Source organism: Leptidea sinapis, chromosome 14 (assembly GCF_905404315.1).
Source record: "Leptidea sinapis chromosome 14, ilLepSina1.1, whole genome shotgun sequence".
Lineage (NCBI taxonomy): Eukaryota > Metazoa > Arthropoda > Insecta > Lepidoptera > Pieridae > Leptidea > Leptidea sinapis.
Window position 1 is genome coordinate 9,883,847 of NC_066278.1, and position 18,037 is coordinate 9,901,883.

The 18,037-nt window shown below is 35.4% G+C and overlaps 1 protein-coding gene across 1 annotated transcript in view; it reads left to right on the plus strand.

The window, feature by feature from the left end:
- LOC126967852 (protein peste-like) overlaps positions 1–17,821 on the plus strand; it is a 37,220-nt gene extending 19,399 nt beyond the window's left edge. Inside the window, exons 2-9 of the mRNA XM_050812536.1 lie at positions 961–1,099; positions 5,389–5,546; positions 6,702–6,917; positions 8,654–8,785; positions 10,772–10,943; positions 12,734–12,921; positions 14,658–14,731; positions 15,517–17,821. Of these exons, the coding sequence (XP_050668493.1) occupies positions 961–1,099; positions 5,389–5,546; positions 6,702–6,917; positions 8,654–8,785; positions 10,772–10,943; positions 12,734–12,921; positions 14,658–14,731; positions 15,517–15,787 (1,350 nt within the window). The 3' untranslated portion in view covers positions 15,788–17,821. The remainder of the gene's footprint in view (positions 1–960; positions 1,100–5,388; positions 5,547–6,701; positions 6,918–8,653; positions 8,786–10,771; positions 10,944–12,733; positions 12,922–14,657; positions 14,732–15,516) is intronic.
- The last annotated feature ends 216 nt before the right edge of the window (positions 17,822–18,037 follow it).

Here is an 18,037-nt window from a genome sequence, read left to right on the forward strand (position 1 = left end):
AATCTAAATATAATAAAACTAATTATTTTATTTATTATTAATAAGTAATATCCAAGTGATGCTTGTTTTGCACACCATACCAAAGCGACGATATGACGTCATCGACGTCAGGTTGAAAGTTTATGTAACCGGGTAGTACTTTAAAAGGCAGAGCAGACATCAACAGCCTTCCCCCGTTGCTCTTTCCTATCTTGTACGTCGAGCTAATCATTGACAAAGTGCTCTGTTTACTGAGCTATTATTAGAAATGTGGCCTTCGCCCCAACTGCTGTTATCTATGATCCCTGCAATGTTGCGCCTTGACTTCTTCTCTTCGTCGAGGCATGCTATTTCTAGATGAATCTATAGAAATCTAGTAAATGTGACATAGCCACGCTTAACATAACATGTATCTTACAGGTCTATATACTACAGCTAGTAAGTAGTGATTTAGTATTAACGGGAACGGCGTACGTGAAATTTAGTATGATAATTATGAAATGAAAACGTATTATCGAGTATTTTTGTTGCATCACTTGACATACAGAAATGAAATTTGAAAACATCATTAATGAACGATGCAGGATTCGAACCCGCGAACTCTCGCGTTCCGTTGTTAAATGTGTAATTAATCCTAGAAGTGAGGGTTATCACTTTAAAACATAACAAATTGTTTAGATTTGCAAGAGCGACATCTCCAGTCAATTTCCTAATAGGCAAACATTGGAGTTGAGCAGGTTATCAACCTCTGGGCCCCACGGGCGCGGAGAATGTACAAAGTACTATCTACGTGTCTCAATCGGGCTACTGGAAACTCAAGCGCTTGCAGCTATTTCGGTCAACGGATCAGCCTAGCTATCCAACGCGGAAATGCTGCCAGTATTCTTGGTACATTTACACATTTTAGTTATATGTTTTTTTTATTGAATAAATTTAATTAAAAGTAGACAATTGTACTTAATAATACATCTTTTGTTTCAGCAAATAGCACTAAGGCCAGACTCGAGATCATTCCAAAGCTGGGTCGCACCCACCATTCCTCTGTTCTTCGATGTGTATCTCTTCAACTGGACTAATTCAGAGAATTTTCCAGAAGAGAAGCCCAACCTTGTGGAAGTAGGTAAGCAGGTATTGTGTAGTATTTAACTTGGATTGTTTTGAACGTATTCGTTTTATATTCTGTATGTCTCAAGGTAGTATTGGCTGGTAATAACACGAACCCAAAAATGTTGTGTAGACACCACATTAATGTTTAAGTTTCATTTTTAGTTTATTTGTTAAAATATATATTTTTGTTGTTAAATGTTGTAAAATACGGTATGAAATTTATCAGAGAGTCAATCCTATATCTTTAATCAAATATCTCTACAAAAATATGTTTCCCTGCGAGATCGAATCAGAAATGAGGAGATCCGTAGGAGAACCAAAGTTACTAACATAGCCCAAATGATTGCGAACTGAAGTGGCAGTGGGCAGGGCACATAGTTCGACGGACAGATGGCCGTTGGGGCAGTAAAGTCCTCGAATGGCGACCACGTACCGGAAGACGCAGTGTTGATAGGCCGATCAACAAGATGAACCAACGATCTGGTGATGAGGGCAGCGCAGGACCGATCGTAGTCGAAATCTTTGGGGGAGGCCTTTGTCCAGCAGTGGATGACTTCCGGCTGATGATGGTGATGACGATTAGGAATATAATGTAGAAAATGGTTTAGAATCAATCTATCTGTGTAGGTACTTAGTTTCCTGAGTGCCGGTAATCATGTTGTAGTTTTGTGGAGCATGAATGAAATTCTTTAAGATTAAAGTTCCCCACTATGCATATACTTAATCACTGCTGGGCTGATTGAAGTTCGCCCAGCACAAAGTGGGCACAATTTAATAGTTAAATTTAGAACAGGATCTCCCAAATCACACCATACCTTGACTGTGACTAAAAAATTAATATTCTTTAAAGGCAAGTATCACCGAGCATTACGAGTATAATAATTTATAATTATGCGACTTTTTTTGTTAGTACTTACATCTTTATTAATTTCTCTATCTTTAAGAGGAAGTATTAGTAGCAATTGTTCCATACAAACGTTTTTGTCTGTTTTCCTCCAAATGGATTATTCTTTATAAGACCTTTTTTTTCGAGAGGAGGAAAATGCATTTACGAATTGAAGACCCCGTAAATTATAAGATCAACATCTGTGCCTTTCAGTGCGATTTTCTCTTTGTAATATTTTTGTTTCTGTAAGTCATATATAACGGTACGCAGACGTGGTAGCTAACTATGTACCTAATCAGAAAGATTATGGTCGCTCAGAGGACTTTGGAGAGGGCTATGCTCGGAGTTTTCCTGCAAGACTGGGAGTGGGAGGCTTCTAAGCACAGGATGCCGGCTAGATTATGGGTGCCACAACGGCGCCTTTTTCTGCCGTGAAGCAGTAATGTGTAAGCATTGTTGTATTTCGGTCTGAAGGGCGCCGTAGCTAGTGAAATTACTGGGCAAATGAGATTTAACATCTTATGTCTCAACGGGACGAGCGCAATTGTAGTGAATTTTTTGGTTTTTTAAAAATCCAGAGCGGCACTGCATTGTTATGGGCAAGGCGTATCAATACCATCAGCTGAACGTCCTCGTCTCGTCCTTTATTGTCATAGAAAAAATACCTCATAAGTCTTGGAATTATTGAAAAGGCACACCTATTCCCTTATCCTTGCCACTATTTGGATAGATAAGCGATATCTTTTAATCTTTTGGCCGTTTTAGTCTTATCAAAGATCATCCGTTGTTTCACTAGCTAGACCCAGTCGCAATGAGTCACGATAAGTCTGAATGCCATCAAAAACATAACTTCAATACAGTTAAAAGCCACTTAAAAGACTCGAGCAAAAGCAAGCGGCACGGCCGTACCGTCCTTTTCTCGAAGCAGTTCAGACCATTTTCGACCCACTATATTTTCGCTGTGGATAAAATTAGAAGCCTGAATTTAGCAAGCAAGTAGACATTGCATAAACACGGTATTTTTCAAATTACATTCAATTTGAACCAGTTGTTTAAGTATTATTACTAATCAAAGTTTCATAATTTTGTCATTCATTGAGTGATTGACTGACTGATCATCAAAAGTATAAAATACTTCTAGCAGACATAGATGCTTCAAATTTAGAATATAAATAGATTAAATTGGCCATCGCATGAAAACATAATGTCTTTTTTTATTTAATAACACAATGTATCTCAGAAGTAATACAAATTATATATAATTAGATTGTTTAGTGCGATGGCCAAGTCAATCTACTTATGTTCTAAAGCTTCTATGTCGGCTAACGGCCATTTTCAATAACCTATCTATCCTTAGTTTAACTAGAGGTAAGACTAATCCATCCTTTTACGCTTACTTACATTTCAATAACCTATCGACATAAAGCATTGAACTATAACTATATTGGACATAGCTATGGATAGAAAAGATCTTGTCATAAAACGGTGACAGGAATGTATCCGTAACTAGAGATATCTACGTTATTGAAAACGGCCATAAAATAATATTTAACTTTTGATGATCGGTCAGTCAGTCAGCGAGTGACAAAATTATGAAAATTTGACTAATACTTAAACAACTGGTTCAAATTAAATGAAATTTGAAATATACCGTGTTTATGCAAAAACTGCTTGCTTACTGAATTCAGGCTTCTAATTTTATCCACTACGAAGTTATAGGGGGTCGAAAATTGTTTGAAATGCTTCGATAAAAGAATGGTACTACCGTGCCGTTTGATTTTGCTCGACTTGGCCGTTTGTCCGTTTGTGTGTATCTAGGTCCGGCCATATCGCAAAAATTAACCCCCTTATTCATAATGGTCTGCTAACTTTAAACAGCCGCTAAGGAGTGTTTTTTCTCATTCTGACTTAGGTCATTAGAAGAAGACAGAGTGCGAATTAGCAATGCTTTAAGTTAGCAGACTATTATGAATAAGGGGGTAAGAGAAGAGTCGCGGGTGACGTTGCGGGCAGCTAGTGAGAAATAAAAATAAGATATGAGTTCCCTTGTTGTGCCGGATCTTAAATTAAAACTCAATGAGTCATCTAAAATCACAACTCTATATGGAATTTGATAACTCTAAACTTGAGTCTTATGTTTATATATACTGACACTGCCTACACAATGTTTACAAAGTTAGATAATTCCGCATTATTACACCACATTCACATAATGTTGCTAAATACATAACACATACAATAATAGAATTGTTTCTATTATCTATTGATAAACTCACAATAACCGATGACCTGGTGCACGTGATATATAAATGATGTCTTATTTACGAAATAAAACTATGAGAAATCTTAAAACACACTAAACAGGCGCGCTTTTTTTAAGATTTCAGGAATATGTAAGAATAACTTCAAAACAAAATACAAAACAATCATCAAACATACTTCTAAAGGAGTCAATTTTGAGAAAATAAATGCCTTTATGACTTTTAGCTAGTTCGTATTCGCAAGATGAATGGAAATTATTCTATTGTTTAATATTTTATTACTGAAGGGGGCACATACATATACTGAGATTTTCACACCTGTGTAGTGAAGTCTTAATGAAACTTCGGCTGAGCAAGGGAATCTATCTCTTAAATTTCACAACTCCAAAAGAAAAAAATAATAATTCGCGTCATACAAATCATTAGGACTCAATAAATCCAATTATTTAATTGTTGCAGTAACCCTGATTCACTTAAATAACTACTACTAGTATAAAAAGACAGATGTATCGGGGTATCCCTATTAATCTTTTGTAATTATTATTTTTAATCCATATTAATTGTAAAGTTATTATGTTAGCATATTGTTATGTTATATAAACCTGTTTATCCTACTAATATTATAAATGTGAAAGTTCGTATGTCTGGATGTATGTTTGAACTTCTTTAACGCAAAATCTACTGAATAGATTTTGATGAAACTTTACAATAATATAGCTTACACACCAGAATAACAAATAGGCTATAATTTATATAACTATAGTGTGAATTATACAAAATATAAAAGAAGTGTGATTGTTACTAATGAATACAACTAGCGCCATCTCTTATCAACTAGCAAGCACAAGATCAATACAATTTATATGGTAATACAACGTTTGCCGGGTCAGCTAGTTAGTAAATAAATAAATAAATAAGTAAACATAAAAATGCAGCTCTTAACATAAAAATATTCAAAATAAGCCTTCTACGGGTTGTTTCTAGGTGGCCTACTTTATCTAATTTATTAATTGGCAACCATTCCCAATGTAACCAGAATATATGACCCATTCATAGAAGATAGTGATATTATAAAGATCCTTAATAATGTTATACACATATTGGGTAAAGCGAATGCAAGGCATAATAACATGATACATAATATATTCATTTCAGGTCCATACAGATTTCGTGAGCATCGCCGTCACGTGAACGTGAGCTGGCATCCGAGCAACGGCTCCATCGCGTACAAGACACAAAGAACCTGGTATTTTGACGAGACCAGTAACGTGACATTACAGGACAACATAACAATACTCAATATCATTGCTGCAGTAAGTTTCTTTTTTTCGTTTAAGTATGAAAATATCTTTTATTTATAAAAATATGGCGATCTGTGGGGGAGGCCTTTGTCCAGCAGTGGAAATCTTCCGGCTGATGAAAATACAAATATGTATGGCTTCCTCAAGGGAATTTCAAAAATTGTTATGGGAAGAGCATAGCCTCCAATCACTAGTATTATTATGCCTTATGGTGTCTGCAATGAAAATGTTGAGATACGTGAATTGTTGACGGAAACAATTATTAATATGCGGCAGAACTGAGTCTAATATGAGCTTCAGCAGCATAAGTATAGGTACCTGAGCTCACACTAGGACTGTTGATAAAATATCGATATTGATTACTAATATTTTTTTGGACGATACATCGATAGTTGCGATATATCGAAATGAAGATATCGATGGCCGATATTTGTTGAATTATTTTTATTCTATAAATTATTTAATCTGCATAATCATCGTTAACTTAACATACTGTACTTCATTAACACTATATTATGTTTCTCCTTTATTCTTAGTTTCTTATTATCAAAAAAACAAATAAACGTGTTTATTTATAAATAATTTCGGAAATTATCGGAAATAGCTGTTGAATATTATTTTTTTCTGCTAAATCCTTATCATTTAAAAGAATTGCTTCAACTATAAACGTAGTAGTCAAACAACTAGATATTTATAATAAAGAGTATTTTTAAAAGTTTTATAGAAAAATATCGATACACATGATGTCTAATTTAAATTAAACAATAATTACTAAGTACTTTATCTTACCCTAACATTTGATTCACAAATATACTAGATTATGTGACAATTTTTGAGCTGACATACGATTTTTTTAATAAAGCCGATATATCGAAATTTCGATATATCAAACTCCGATTGTGATAATTTAAAAAATATCGATACATCGAAAATCCGATATTTTGAAAAATATCAACAGTCCTAGCTCACACTGTGTTATTAATAAACGCGAAGTAAAGTTACTTCATATTTAAGACTTTTTGTACTTACTTACGTTTGTGACTACAGAATTACATGACAGGGAGAAGTAATTTTAAACTTAGAGTAACTTTACATTGCGTTTATTAATAAGACAGTCAATGTATAATATTATATTATCATTAGCTATTAAAAATATTTGTATTTCAGTCAGCCATTTACAAGTCAAGAGAATGGGGCTACTTGAAGCAAAAAGGTCTTTCTATGGGTCTATCCATGTTTGGAGAACATATGGCCATATCAAGGTTGGCTGGTGAGCTACTCTTCGAGGGTTCTGATGATAAGTTCTTAGACCTAGCGAAGAGTCTACCAATAAGCACTACAGGAGGTGCGCCACCTGTTGATAAATTTGGACTATTCTATGGAGTGAGTTCTGTTGCTATTTAGATATTCATAATCTGATCTGAATATAATTTCACTCGTCCCTCGACTTATTAATCTTAATATTATCTTAAGCTAATATATGAAATGTACATCCTTACTACTATTATAAATGTGAATGTAAGTTTCTTTGTTACGCTTTTACGATGGAGCTACAGAACCGATTTTGATGAAATTTGGTACAAGGATAGCCTAGAGCTGGGGTGCTTAAGCTTGAACTGCTGGCGATCTACCTCAAAATTGTTAGACTACGATCGATCGGTTTTGGAGGCTTCAAGTATGTATGATGATGGATTGTCGTCTAGGTAGAGGGTCACGATGACATAGATATTAGTTTTGCGCAAAGTATGCATTTTTTTAGTCAAGGTAAGTGTAGGTCTGCTCTTAAAACTAAATGTCTATGAAAAAACTCATAATTATTATTCAAAATTGCGAGTTTATTGGTTCTTACAAAACAAACGCGTTCTAAAGTTCTAAGTTCTACGTCACTGCATATCCTGAGCATACTTTTCATAAGATGGTACGTAATCATCGATTTTAGTTTATCATACCGGATTTTTTTCTCGAGATCGACTCAAAAAGCACTCGCGATCGACCAGTCGATCCCGATCGACCGTTTGAGCACCCCTGGCCTAGAGCTTAGGAAAAGGCTTAGGCTACGTTTCATCCCGGAAAAATCCATGGTTCCCGCGGGATTTGTGGAAAACTGAAAATCACGTCGATGAGCTATAACTGTACAAGTGCGCAAAGTAGGTCGTTCTCGCACGAGCGAAGCAAGTTCAGGATGACCCACGTGCGCGAGTAATGTACTGTTAAAGGATTTCAATATGTATTTAAAGGGTTTTTCTATTTCAAAATTGTTGGCTATTCAAAAAAATAATTATTTAAAAGTCGAATACTTAGTTTATTTTAAATCAGAACTTGTTCACAAACGTAGACTCATGGACTCTATCATTCTACCTACATATATACCTATGGTAGCCAGACCTGGTCTTTAACAGAAGCTAACGCAAATAGACTGTCGGTATGCCAAAGAGCGATGGAGAGAAGTCTCCTAGGGACTACTTAATACTAAACTTAAAGACAGGATTAGAAATGAAGAAATTCGGAAACGTACCAAAGTTAGAGATGCTTGAGAGATATCAGAAGACTAAAATGGAAGTGGGCCGGTCATGTTGCGAGACTTGAGGATGGAAAGGACCAGGAGGTGGAAAGCGCAAACTAGATCGTCCGCTCAAACGCTGGTCAGATGACATACGCGAGACCGCAGGCAAACACTGACTCGGATTGACACAAGATAGGGATAAATGGCACAACCTGGAGGAGGCCTTCACCATTAATATTACGTTCAATATAACCTTAACTGATAAATACTGACAAAAATTACTTTATTTCATTATAATTACTAATCCACTAAACAAAATGTTACTTAGTTCATAGGAGCAAATAAAAAGGCTTTTTATTTTATTTTATTTTTATAAATCAGAACTTATTTTAATTTTACATACAATAGTATGCGTGATCGATGAACGATGAATGTTGTGACAGCTGTGAACACGTCGAATAAAATAGCGGCGAACAGCTATCCTCTATTTGAGCAACACCCGCCAACTACGAATCGCGAGTGTGAGACGTAGCTGTCATATAGCTAGTAGTAGTAGATGTATAAATTATCTATGGTGTTGGGTTTATTGACGTCATGATATAAACTTCTTTAACAGAGAAACAACTCGATAGAGACTGACGGATACATGGAAGTAACAACAGGAGAACAAGAAGGTGTGCTTCCTGGTCAGATCCTCAGGTGGAATCATATGGATAGCCTGCCGTACTATCAAGGGGAATGTGCCAAGGTACGTTGGTTCATATGGACAAACGTGAAAAGATAACATTTTCACAATTAAACAATATGTACATATAAAATAATTCTTCTTGTTATATTAAATAAAACAAATCTTATAACTATATTTACAATACTACGACTACATAAAATTAAAACTATCATTACGTGGAAGCGTACCAAGAATACTGGCAGCATTACCGCGTTGGATAGCAAGGCTGATCCGTTGACCGAAATAGCTGCCAGCGCTTGGGTTTCCAGTATCCTTATTGAGGCGCGAAGATAGTACATATGTATTTTGAACATTCTCCGCGCCTCTGGGCCCCAAATATAACAATATGTTATATTTTTAAAGTGATAACCCTCACTTCTAGGATTAATACACAAATAAAATTTGAAAAACAAAATTTTATGAACGATGCCTTTTGTTGTTACATCAGTTGGTTAGAGCACCGGCACGGAACGCCGGAGGTCGTGGGTTCGAATCCCGCATCGCGCATAAAATTTTGTTTTTCAAATTTTATTTGTGTATTTTCACAATTATTGGCTTTATTTACGTACAAGTTTTATAATTAAACAAATCTTAATCGTTACCAAATATCTTTATTATAATCGTATTCAGAAGGATTTGTGAGCATAATCAATTTTATAAATTTACGCGCTGAACTTATGATTAACAAGTTTTACGTGAATAAAAAATTATGCGTGGAAATCAGAAATGTGTTTTGTAAATAAATATAAATATTATAAAAATATTAAAAACAAATATTTCGTCGGTTCGTTAGTTTTCGAAGAAGCAGCAATCAAGACAGCCGTATATATTATATAGATAGACTACGTAAATCTCAGCAACCTTCCGAAGTCGGTAGTGCCGTACGGCACACTACTCCCTCACCAAGTTCTGAGCCTTACTTTGTTTATAAGATGATTTATTTTGAATGGCCTTATAGCTTGATTCAATAGCTTTCCAATACTTTCACTCAAATCATCCTAATTATAAGCAATTTATTAATATACGTAAAGTAAACGCTGCGCGTGCGCCAATATCACGCCGATCTGAGGCATACCGCGGTGCGGGGGCACTTGCCGACAGACAGCAAAAAGGTTTCCTTTGATGAAAATGAATGCGATATCTTATTAGAGGGATTAAACAGGGACGCTTCTTTGCACAGAATATAGTTAGGACACCACAGCGGCACCCATTTATACCCCCATGCAGTAATGTGCAAGCCTAAGATAATTTATATGGCTAGATACAATGTGACACCTAAGAGCGTCAAAAAAAAATAGCGGCGTACAGCTAGCCCCTATTATAAGCAGCGCACGCACACTAAAACGTAGCTGTTATGCACTCTAAAGTAATAAGCTTGGCCTGTTGTGTTGCGTTGCCAAACAGCAAGGGGCTCTATCTAGACTTAGAAATTATCTATGGTGCAAGCATTACTGCGTCTAGTGAGTTTACTGATAATATGATTTAGGGTATGTTCCGGTATGCACAGTGCTATCACTGTAGAAAAATTTGTTCCGTTATGCACTGCCAGTATACTGCCGCAGTACCCTAGGGAAATATATGACTTCATGAATCGGCCCCATATTCTACTGTGAGCACTGGCGTTTTGACGTGATGTAAGGTACTCACAGTACTTTGATCACGTGATGAGTCAAAACCACTCGAGTTCATTACGTTTTATAAACAAAGTCCCAGCCACTGTTCGAGCATTATCTATAAATAAATTTAAATGTTTTATAAAAAAAATGGCTCTGTCGTTAATCCTACTACTCCATAGCTGAATATCTAAGTGATCGGACAGCCTGGGACTAGATTATGATTACTTTATAAAAAAAAGACAATGACAGTACAAGTTTATTTTATTATTCTTCTTTCTGTTTCTCAGAGCGCAATTTCTGTGCCAAGCAGTGGTAGTATTAGATATAACATCAAAATGAATATTAAAGGAATCAATTTTATGCCTCTTATCATTACTGGTAATCTTTCCAGATAGCTGGCAGTGCCGGTGAGTTCATGCCCCACAACCTGACTGAGGATACCCAGCTGGAGATCTTCATGGGAGACCTGTGTCGCACGGTTTACTTCAATTATACAGAAACTGGGAACCTCAATGGCCTGACATACTTGAAATACTCCATGAATGAAAATACCTTTGATACTTGTGAGTATTCTTTTGTTCGAGATGACTGAGATCTTAACACCTAACCCCCTTATTCATAGGGGTGTTTTTTCTCATTCTGACTTAGGTCAATAGAAGATGACAGAGTGAGAATTAGCAATGCTTTAAGTTAGCAGACTATTATGAATAAGGGGGTAAGTATTTTAATATTTGTTGGATGCGATTACTATTTATGACAGTAATCACTACCATCATGTTCACGAAGCATCCTTACACAAACAATGAATTCAAGCTCTAAAGGTTGATGCATTCAATATCCGATAATTTAAATTTATACAGTTTATTATTTATTATTTTTTATAAAATATTTTAAATTTAAAACGCTTTTGACTTTGAATACGATTCATATATTGGATGGAGCACCTTACAAACTAATTTGTTATGTATATTACATCCATTAAGAAAATTTATTGAAGTAGGCGTTACTATGCGGAAATCCATAATTATTATCCAAATGATTTGAGTTTTAATTCCGCCAATATTTGTCTTTAAACAATTCGACACGTGTTGACTCCCCAAAATTCAGTCTCGTGCCAGATTTTGGCGAGTCAAAACGTCCTGAGGATGCCTCGGATAGAGGCGAAACACGTGTCGAATTGATTAAAGACAAATATTGGCGGAATTAACACTAATGACAACTCAAATCATTTGGATAATATTTACATCCATTGTAAAATACTCTAGTTGATTGAAAAGAGTGGCCGTTGAGTTTCTTGTATGTTCTTCTCACGAGCTCTACTTTTTCCGAACATAATATGGTAGATTTAGTAATTTAAAAGAAATATTTAAAATAACGTTTCAAAAGCGCTTAGTTTAAGCCTAATTGAATAAAATTTATTTGACATTGACTTTAACTTTAACCTTTGTAAATTAATTGAACACTCAATGATAAAATTGGTATAACACAATCCCCCTTATTCATAATTGTCCGCTAACTTTAAACAGCTGCTAAGGAGTGTTTTTTCTCATTCTGACTTAGGTCAATAGAACAAGACAGATTGAGAATTAGCAACGCTTTAAGTTAGCAGACAGAAGGGGGATTAATATGATTATTTACAAGCACCTATAAATAAGAAATGTGTTACAAGGAAATACAACGAGATACGATACGAAATAATGATATAACATTCACAGAATTAGAAGTTTGATGTTGTTTGTGTAGCGATGAGTTTACGTGGGTACCAACACAGTACCTACCTACGCTGACAGTGACTAGCAATCAACGAAACTTGGAATAATCTGAAATTACTGGCGCCATTTCACTTTACGTTCCAATTTAAACTATTAACTTTTTTAAACCGCAAAGAGAATAGTAATTTGAAATAAGAACATTAAGTTGTAATATTAACAACATTATGTAATGATAATCGCAGAGGGTGAGTGTTGAAAACAATATTCAGCATTATTCCGACCGAGGTTATACTGGCAATATAGGCACAGTAGACACATATGTCTGCTGTGATATAGGTATGATTGGTTATTGAAGAAATTACTTTAAAATACGAAACAGTTTATTAAAATTCAAAATTTTCCTTAAGTTTGCCTTAAATGTCACTACTTCCCTCTTTCCCTTATTTGTGACCCCATCGAAGGGTATAAAAATGTTCAGGAATTTATCATGACGATTCAAAAGCGATTCGAAGACTATTTGACTTTTACTGTGTCCCTTTCAGTGTTTTCTTTCTTACAACAAATGCTGAGTTAGAATCTTTGTTATCTTTCGTTCTTAAATTAGAAAGAAACTAAATCATTATTTTTCGATTTCTCATCAGCCAACACCTGCTTCTGCAACGGAGACTGTGCCTGGAGTGGAGTGATGAATGTCTCCGCTTGTCGTTACGGTGCCCCGGCCTTCCTGTCGCTACCTCACTTCCTGCATGGGGACCCTGAACTACTCACTATGGTTAATGGATTAAATCCTGATCCAAAGAAGCATTCCTTCTATTTTGCTATCGAGCCAGTAAGTAATTTGTAATGTAATACTAGGCCCATGTACAAGAATTATGGACTATGACACACAACTACCAAATTAAATCTTACACGAGAAAAGTACATGGCACAGCTCCGACTAGAAGGATCCTAAAGAAAACGGACGAATCCCTTCGTTAACTGCCTTTGAATTTAGAACACGAGTCATAAGTATATAGGACACATACAGGTAACCTTACAAACTGATTTGTTATGTATATTATTCTTCTTCTTCTTCGCGTGCCTCTCCGACTAGCGAAGGTTGGTAGTCAGCTTTGTAATTTAAACTTTGCGTTCTTCGCGAGGCGAAATAGTTCTGCCGCACTCGCCATTCCAGTCCACTCTCGGATGTTGCGCAGCCAAGACTTTTTTCTAGCCTATTCTTCCGGCAACTTTTCCCGTCATGATGCGTTGTGCCTAAGCACGTGCCCCAAATATGCGACTTTCCTCATCTTGATGGTTTGCATGAGTTCGCGTTTTTGATTGACGCGGTGCAGCACTTCCACATTCGTGATCTTGTGAGCCCAACTAATAGCCAACATACGTCTATATGCCCTCATATCAAAAAAAGTCGTCGGCTTAGTAATATATTAATCTAATTAATTAAAAGAGTGCCCCTTGAGGTTTTATATGTTCTTCTCAAGAGCTGTTCTTTTTCCAAACATATGGTAGATTCAATAATTTAAAAACAATATTTATAATGACAATTCAAAAGTGCTTCTATATACAAAAGATAGAAGACTTCGTGGTTGAGCTCAACATTATTGAAGAAGTGAAAACCCATCGTCTCCGCTGGCTCGGCCACGTATAACGCATGGGAGAGGATTGTGGAGTGAGAAAGGCATACTCGGGACAAGTAGAGTAGATCGCCCTAAGTACAGGTTAAAAGGACCGGGTGAACGCTGACCTGTGCGAGATGATTATCATTAAGGAGGATGGCGAGAATGCATGTATTTTGGGACCCACTGAAAAAAGTGATGTACTCGTACATCATGGAATTTTATTAATAATTGTAGAACGTAACAAAACTAAGAAAAAAGCAAATCGTAAGTAAGTCTAAAATAATGGGAGAAAAAAGATCTACCTAATAGTAAAATATAAGCTAAAATTATTAATCAATACCTATTGTTCAATCAATAATTTGTATCTTATGTCTATGCCTAATTACTGTCTGAAGGTTGTCCAGCAGCTAATAATTGAGGATTCACAATTCATTCATTTTTCAAGCAGGTAGGTATCGAATATTTTAAAGATACTTACCTACTGATTTTAGTATCAAAAAAATGATAATTAACTTATTGAATCTTATTTTGAATTGCGTAGTAGTATATTACTGATTTGCGTAGGTATAGATAGTTTGATGGTGTCGGAACATCTTAAAAAATGACTGTCATGTCAAAAAAATGTAGATGACAATTGCGCAAAACGTCAGTCATTGCAAGATGCCAAATTTTTCATAAATTGTAATGATTTATTTCTTTTGATTCCCATATCTTAGCGTCTAAATATTTTTTGTATAAACATCGTAAAAACTTAAGTTTATTATTAATATAACCTTGTACTTGTACGATGCTTCCTTAATTTTTCAATTATGTGGGTCCATTCTCGCCATCCTCCTTTGCGTCATACCGCCCAGTCTAGTTCTAGTTTGTAAGTCAAATGTAGTTTGTAATGTCTGCTGACTACTATCTCCTACATGTGGATAATGTTCACGTTTGTATTTGACAGAAACTCGGCGTTCCAGTGGATGTATCGGCGAGGTTCCAATTCAACGTGTTTATGGAGCCCAGTCCTAACATTGCGTGAGTATTTAGTTTCCTTCAATAGCGTATGTCAGCACGTAAGGGTTAGAAAATGTATGGGTCACCAAGATGCAAGTGATCCCTGCAGCCCATGCTCTCTTACAGCACTAGAGAAACAATTACAACCTTTTAAGTTAGTCATTACTGAGACTAGCAGGACGTTCAGCTCAGGAATCTTGAAAAATCCAAAAATTCTAAGCGGCGCTACAACTGCACTTCCACATTGAGACATAAGATGTTATGTCTCATTTGTCCAGTAATTTCACTAGCTACGGCGCCCTTTAGATCGAAACACGGTAATTTTTACACATTACTACTTCACGGCAGTAAATGGCGCCGTTGTGGTACCCATAATGTAGCCGGCATCCTGTGCCAAGGATCCTCCCACTGGCGAATATACTAAGCGTGTAAGACGACTTGTCAGTCCCATAATTCGTGACCGATTTTAATTTTCCGATTTGTGTGTTAGCTATTGGCTTGATACTCAAAATACTAAGGATCTAATACCAAGTGTGGCTGACTGTTTATGACTTGACAATTAAAATCAGTTACATCTACTATAGATTCGCTTTCTTCTTCTACCTTGCCATATCTCCGTGAGAGATGTTATTTTCTCTCGCATGCTTTGTTTAAGTTACATAAATTAAAGATATCATGATAACATATTTCATAGAAGTAGGAATAAAGGCAGTATTACATAACGTCTCCGGTAGTAGATATATTTCCACAACTTATAATGGTTATCGGTCATGCACATCCTTAATCCTCATCATTTTCTTTTTCAGATTATACGAAAACGTCCCGAAAATGTTATTTCCAGTGTTTTGGGTGGAACAGAAGGTTGTAGTAGACGATTCAGTCATCGCAGAATTGCGCAAGGTCCGCGCGGTCAGCGACTGGGGCGCGACAATCTGCGCGTGCGTGGCTCTAATGTTCGCTGGGTTTATAACCCTCGCTAGCTGCTGCAAGAAATCTTATTTCAAAAAGACAAAAGTGAACATTATCACACTGGAAAAACCCAGAGATGACGCTGACGTGAAGCTCAATCCGTTGTGACGACGTGTGTTGAGTTGAACTATGTGATCGAACGTTCGCGAAATATAGAAGTAAGGAAGTAAAATATGTGTAAGGGAGACTGTTTGGGTTTATAGATCTTTTAATATAGTATAAAGAACAATAACAAAAACGGTGATAGTTTTAGGTTATATGCTCACTGTCAACAATATGTCTATCGCACACTTTAATACTGAGTAGAGAGAGTGGGAAGCGTCTGTCCGAAATACGGCTAACGCTGTGGGTTAGAGTGAGAGAGGAGGAGCCAGTTTATCGCTGCCGCATGCGTGAGAGAAAGGGAATCTAGACAGACTAGCGTTGTAACGCCTTACGTTACAAAGCGGTTTACCCTCTCATGAGAAGTTATCACTTCAATAATTCTGGTGTTGATAAATGGTAGAGGTTTTTAGTTACCTAAAAAAATGAAATTACTATAATTAGATAATAATACCCTTGTATAATATTTACTTTCTGATTTACAGAAATTAAAACTGGTGTGAGTATAGTCTTTGAAAGCAATTGGGTTAGGACTGTTAGTTAAATATCTTTAGTTACTTAATAATAAGTTAGATTTATTGTAATTCGACATAGTTAACATAGTGGTTAAATTGAAACTAAATGCAAAATATTACCATTATAAAAAAGATTGTATAATTTTAAAGACAAATTAAAATTATGAACCATATTGACAAGTTAGGATAGCCTTGGTGACAAAATTTTGTAGTGACTTGACATTATGTTTGCAGTCACAAGAATAAATTGTAAATATTATGAATAGTATGTTGTTCCTGAAAATGTAGGTATATGTAAATTTTTAAAACGAAGCTATGATGAAGCGATAGCTGCAGTTGGAGGGATACCTATAGTCATTGCGCTGAATTGTCCAAAAAGTTCTGCCACAGACCAAATAAAAGTAGTTAGACTTATGACATGGTTCACGAGCCAAACTTATGCATAACACGTCAGATTACATGACGATATCTTGGAGTAGTTGATTTCAACTTATATCTGTAAAAATAAAAATGTATGACGCAATTACCTAAATAAATATTGTGTCCATTGCGTCAATCTAATATAGTTTGTTTGTAAATTATTATACGTTTCATATTATATGTACATAGAACTTTTTAAACAATTAAAAAATACATAATATTTTACTCAGGACCTATTTATTATTTATAATATAGGCCTTTATTAGATACAGTTACTTTCTATTAGGTACATCGGCGACTGGACCTGTTTAATTTGACATCTTTTTCCATTCGTTTATCTCTGCCTTTTCCATTACATTTATTAACGGCTGTCGCTTTTATTTATTTTGATCTTTGAAGCCTTTGACGTTTTTTTTTCACATTTCGCGGTACAAAAACATCATTTGCGCTGCCCTCTTTTCTCCGCCTCTAAGCTATTTCTTCATTTTTTTTATAGTATGCGTCTCGTTTACCAATTAGGTTTTGTTTCTTACTTTATCTGTCCTACGGATAATTTAATTTGTATTAAATCCTAATATGTGATTTAGATTATTGGGTTACGAATTTACTTCGCACTTCTAACTACCATTATTTGTTCTGTGGTGACTATCCTTCGAAGACAAAAGGTTTCTATATAAGACGGAAAGAGAAATGCTCTACCCGTTTGTCCATTTAATTTCGCTTGTATATCGCCCACTGTTTATAATTTGTGCGCTCGTAAAACAATTACACATCACAAAATGTGCATTGAATTTTATTAATATTTTTTGTATGTTGTAGTATTTAAGTTATTATAGTTATCATTGGAGAAACCAAGTAAACATAGAATACCTATTTGTTTATAAATTCAAAACGGCTGTGCTTTTGATTAATTGTTTACGGACCGTCATTGAGATATCATTTAGAGGTATATTGAAACATGAAGAAAATTAGAAACGAAAACAATAAGATAGGCTACGAGATGAATATATTATAAACTAGTAAACTTTACTCTTTGTTCTGTTACTGATCCTTTTGAATATATGTTCGTAGTTAGCGAAAGATAAAGAAAAATGGATACATCAAATGCTGGCATTTCTTTTTCTCGAACAAATATACAGAGAATCAATGTTTCCAAATACCAAGATCGTTACAAAATTTGTGAATTTGTGGTTAAGTATATTATTTTTCAATCAAAATTATAACCAAAACATAGGCTAGTTAACAAGTTCCAAAACTTTTTAATATACTATTAAGACTTAAAGTTGCTAAAATGTAGTTGACATTATATTTGTAATGACGT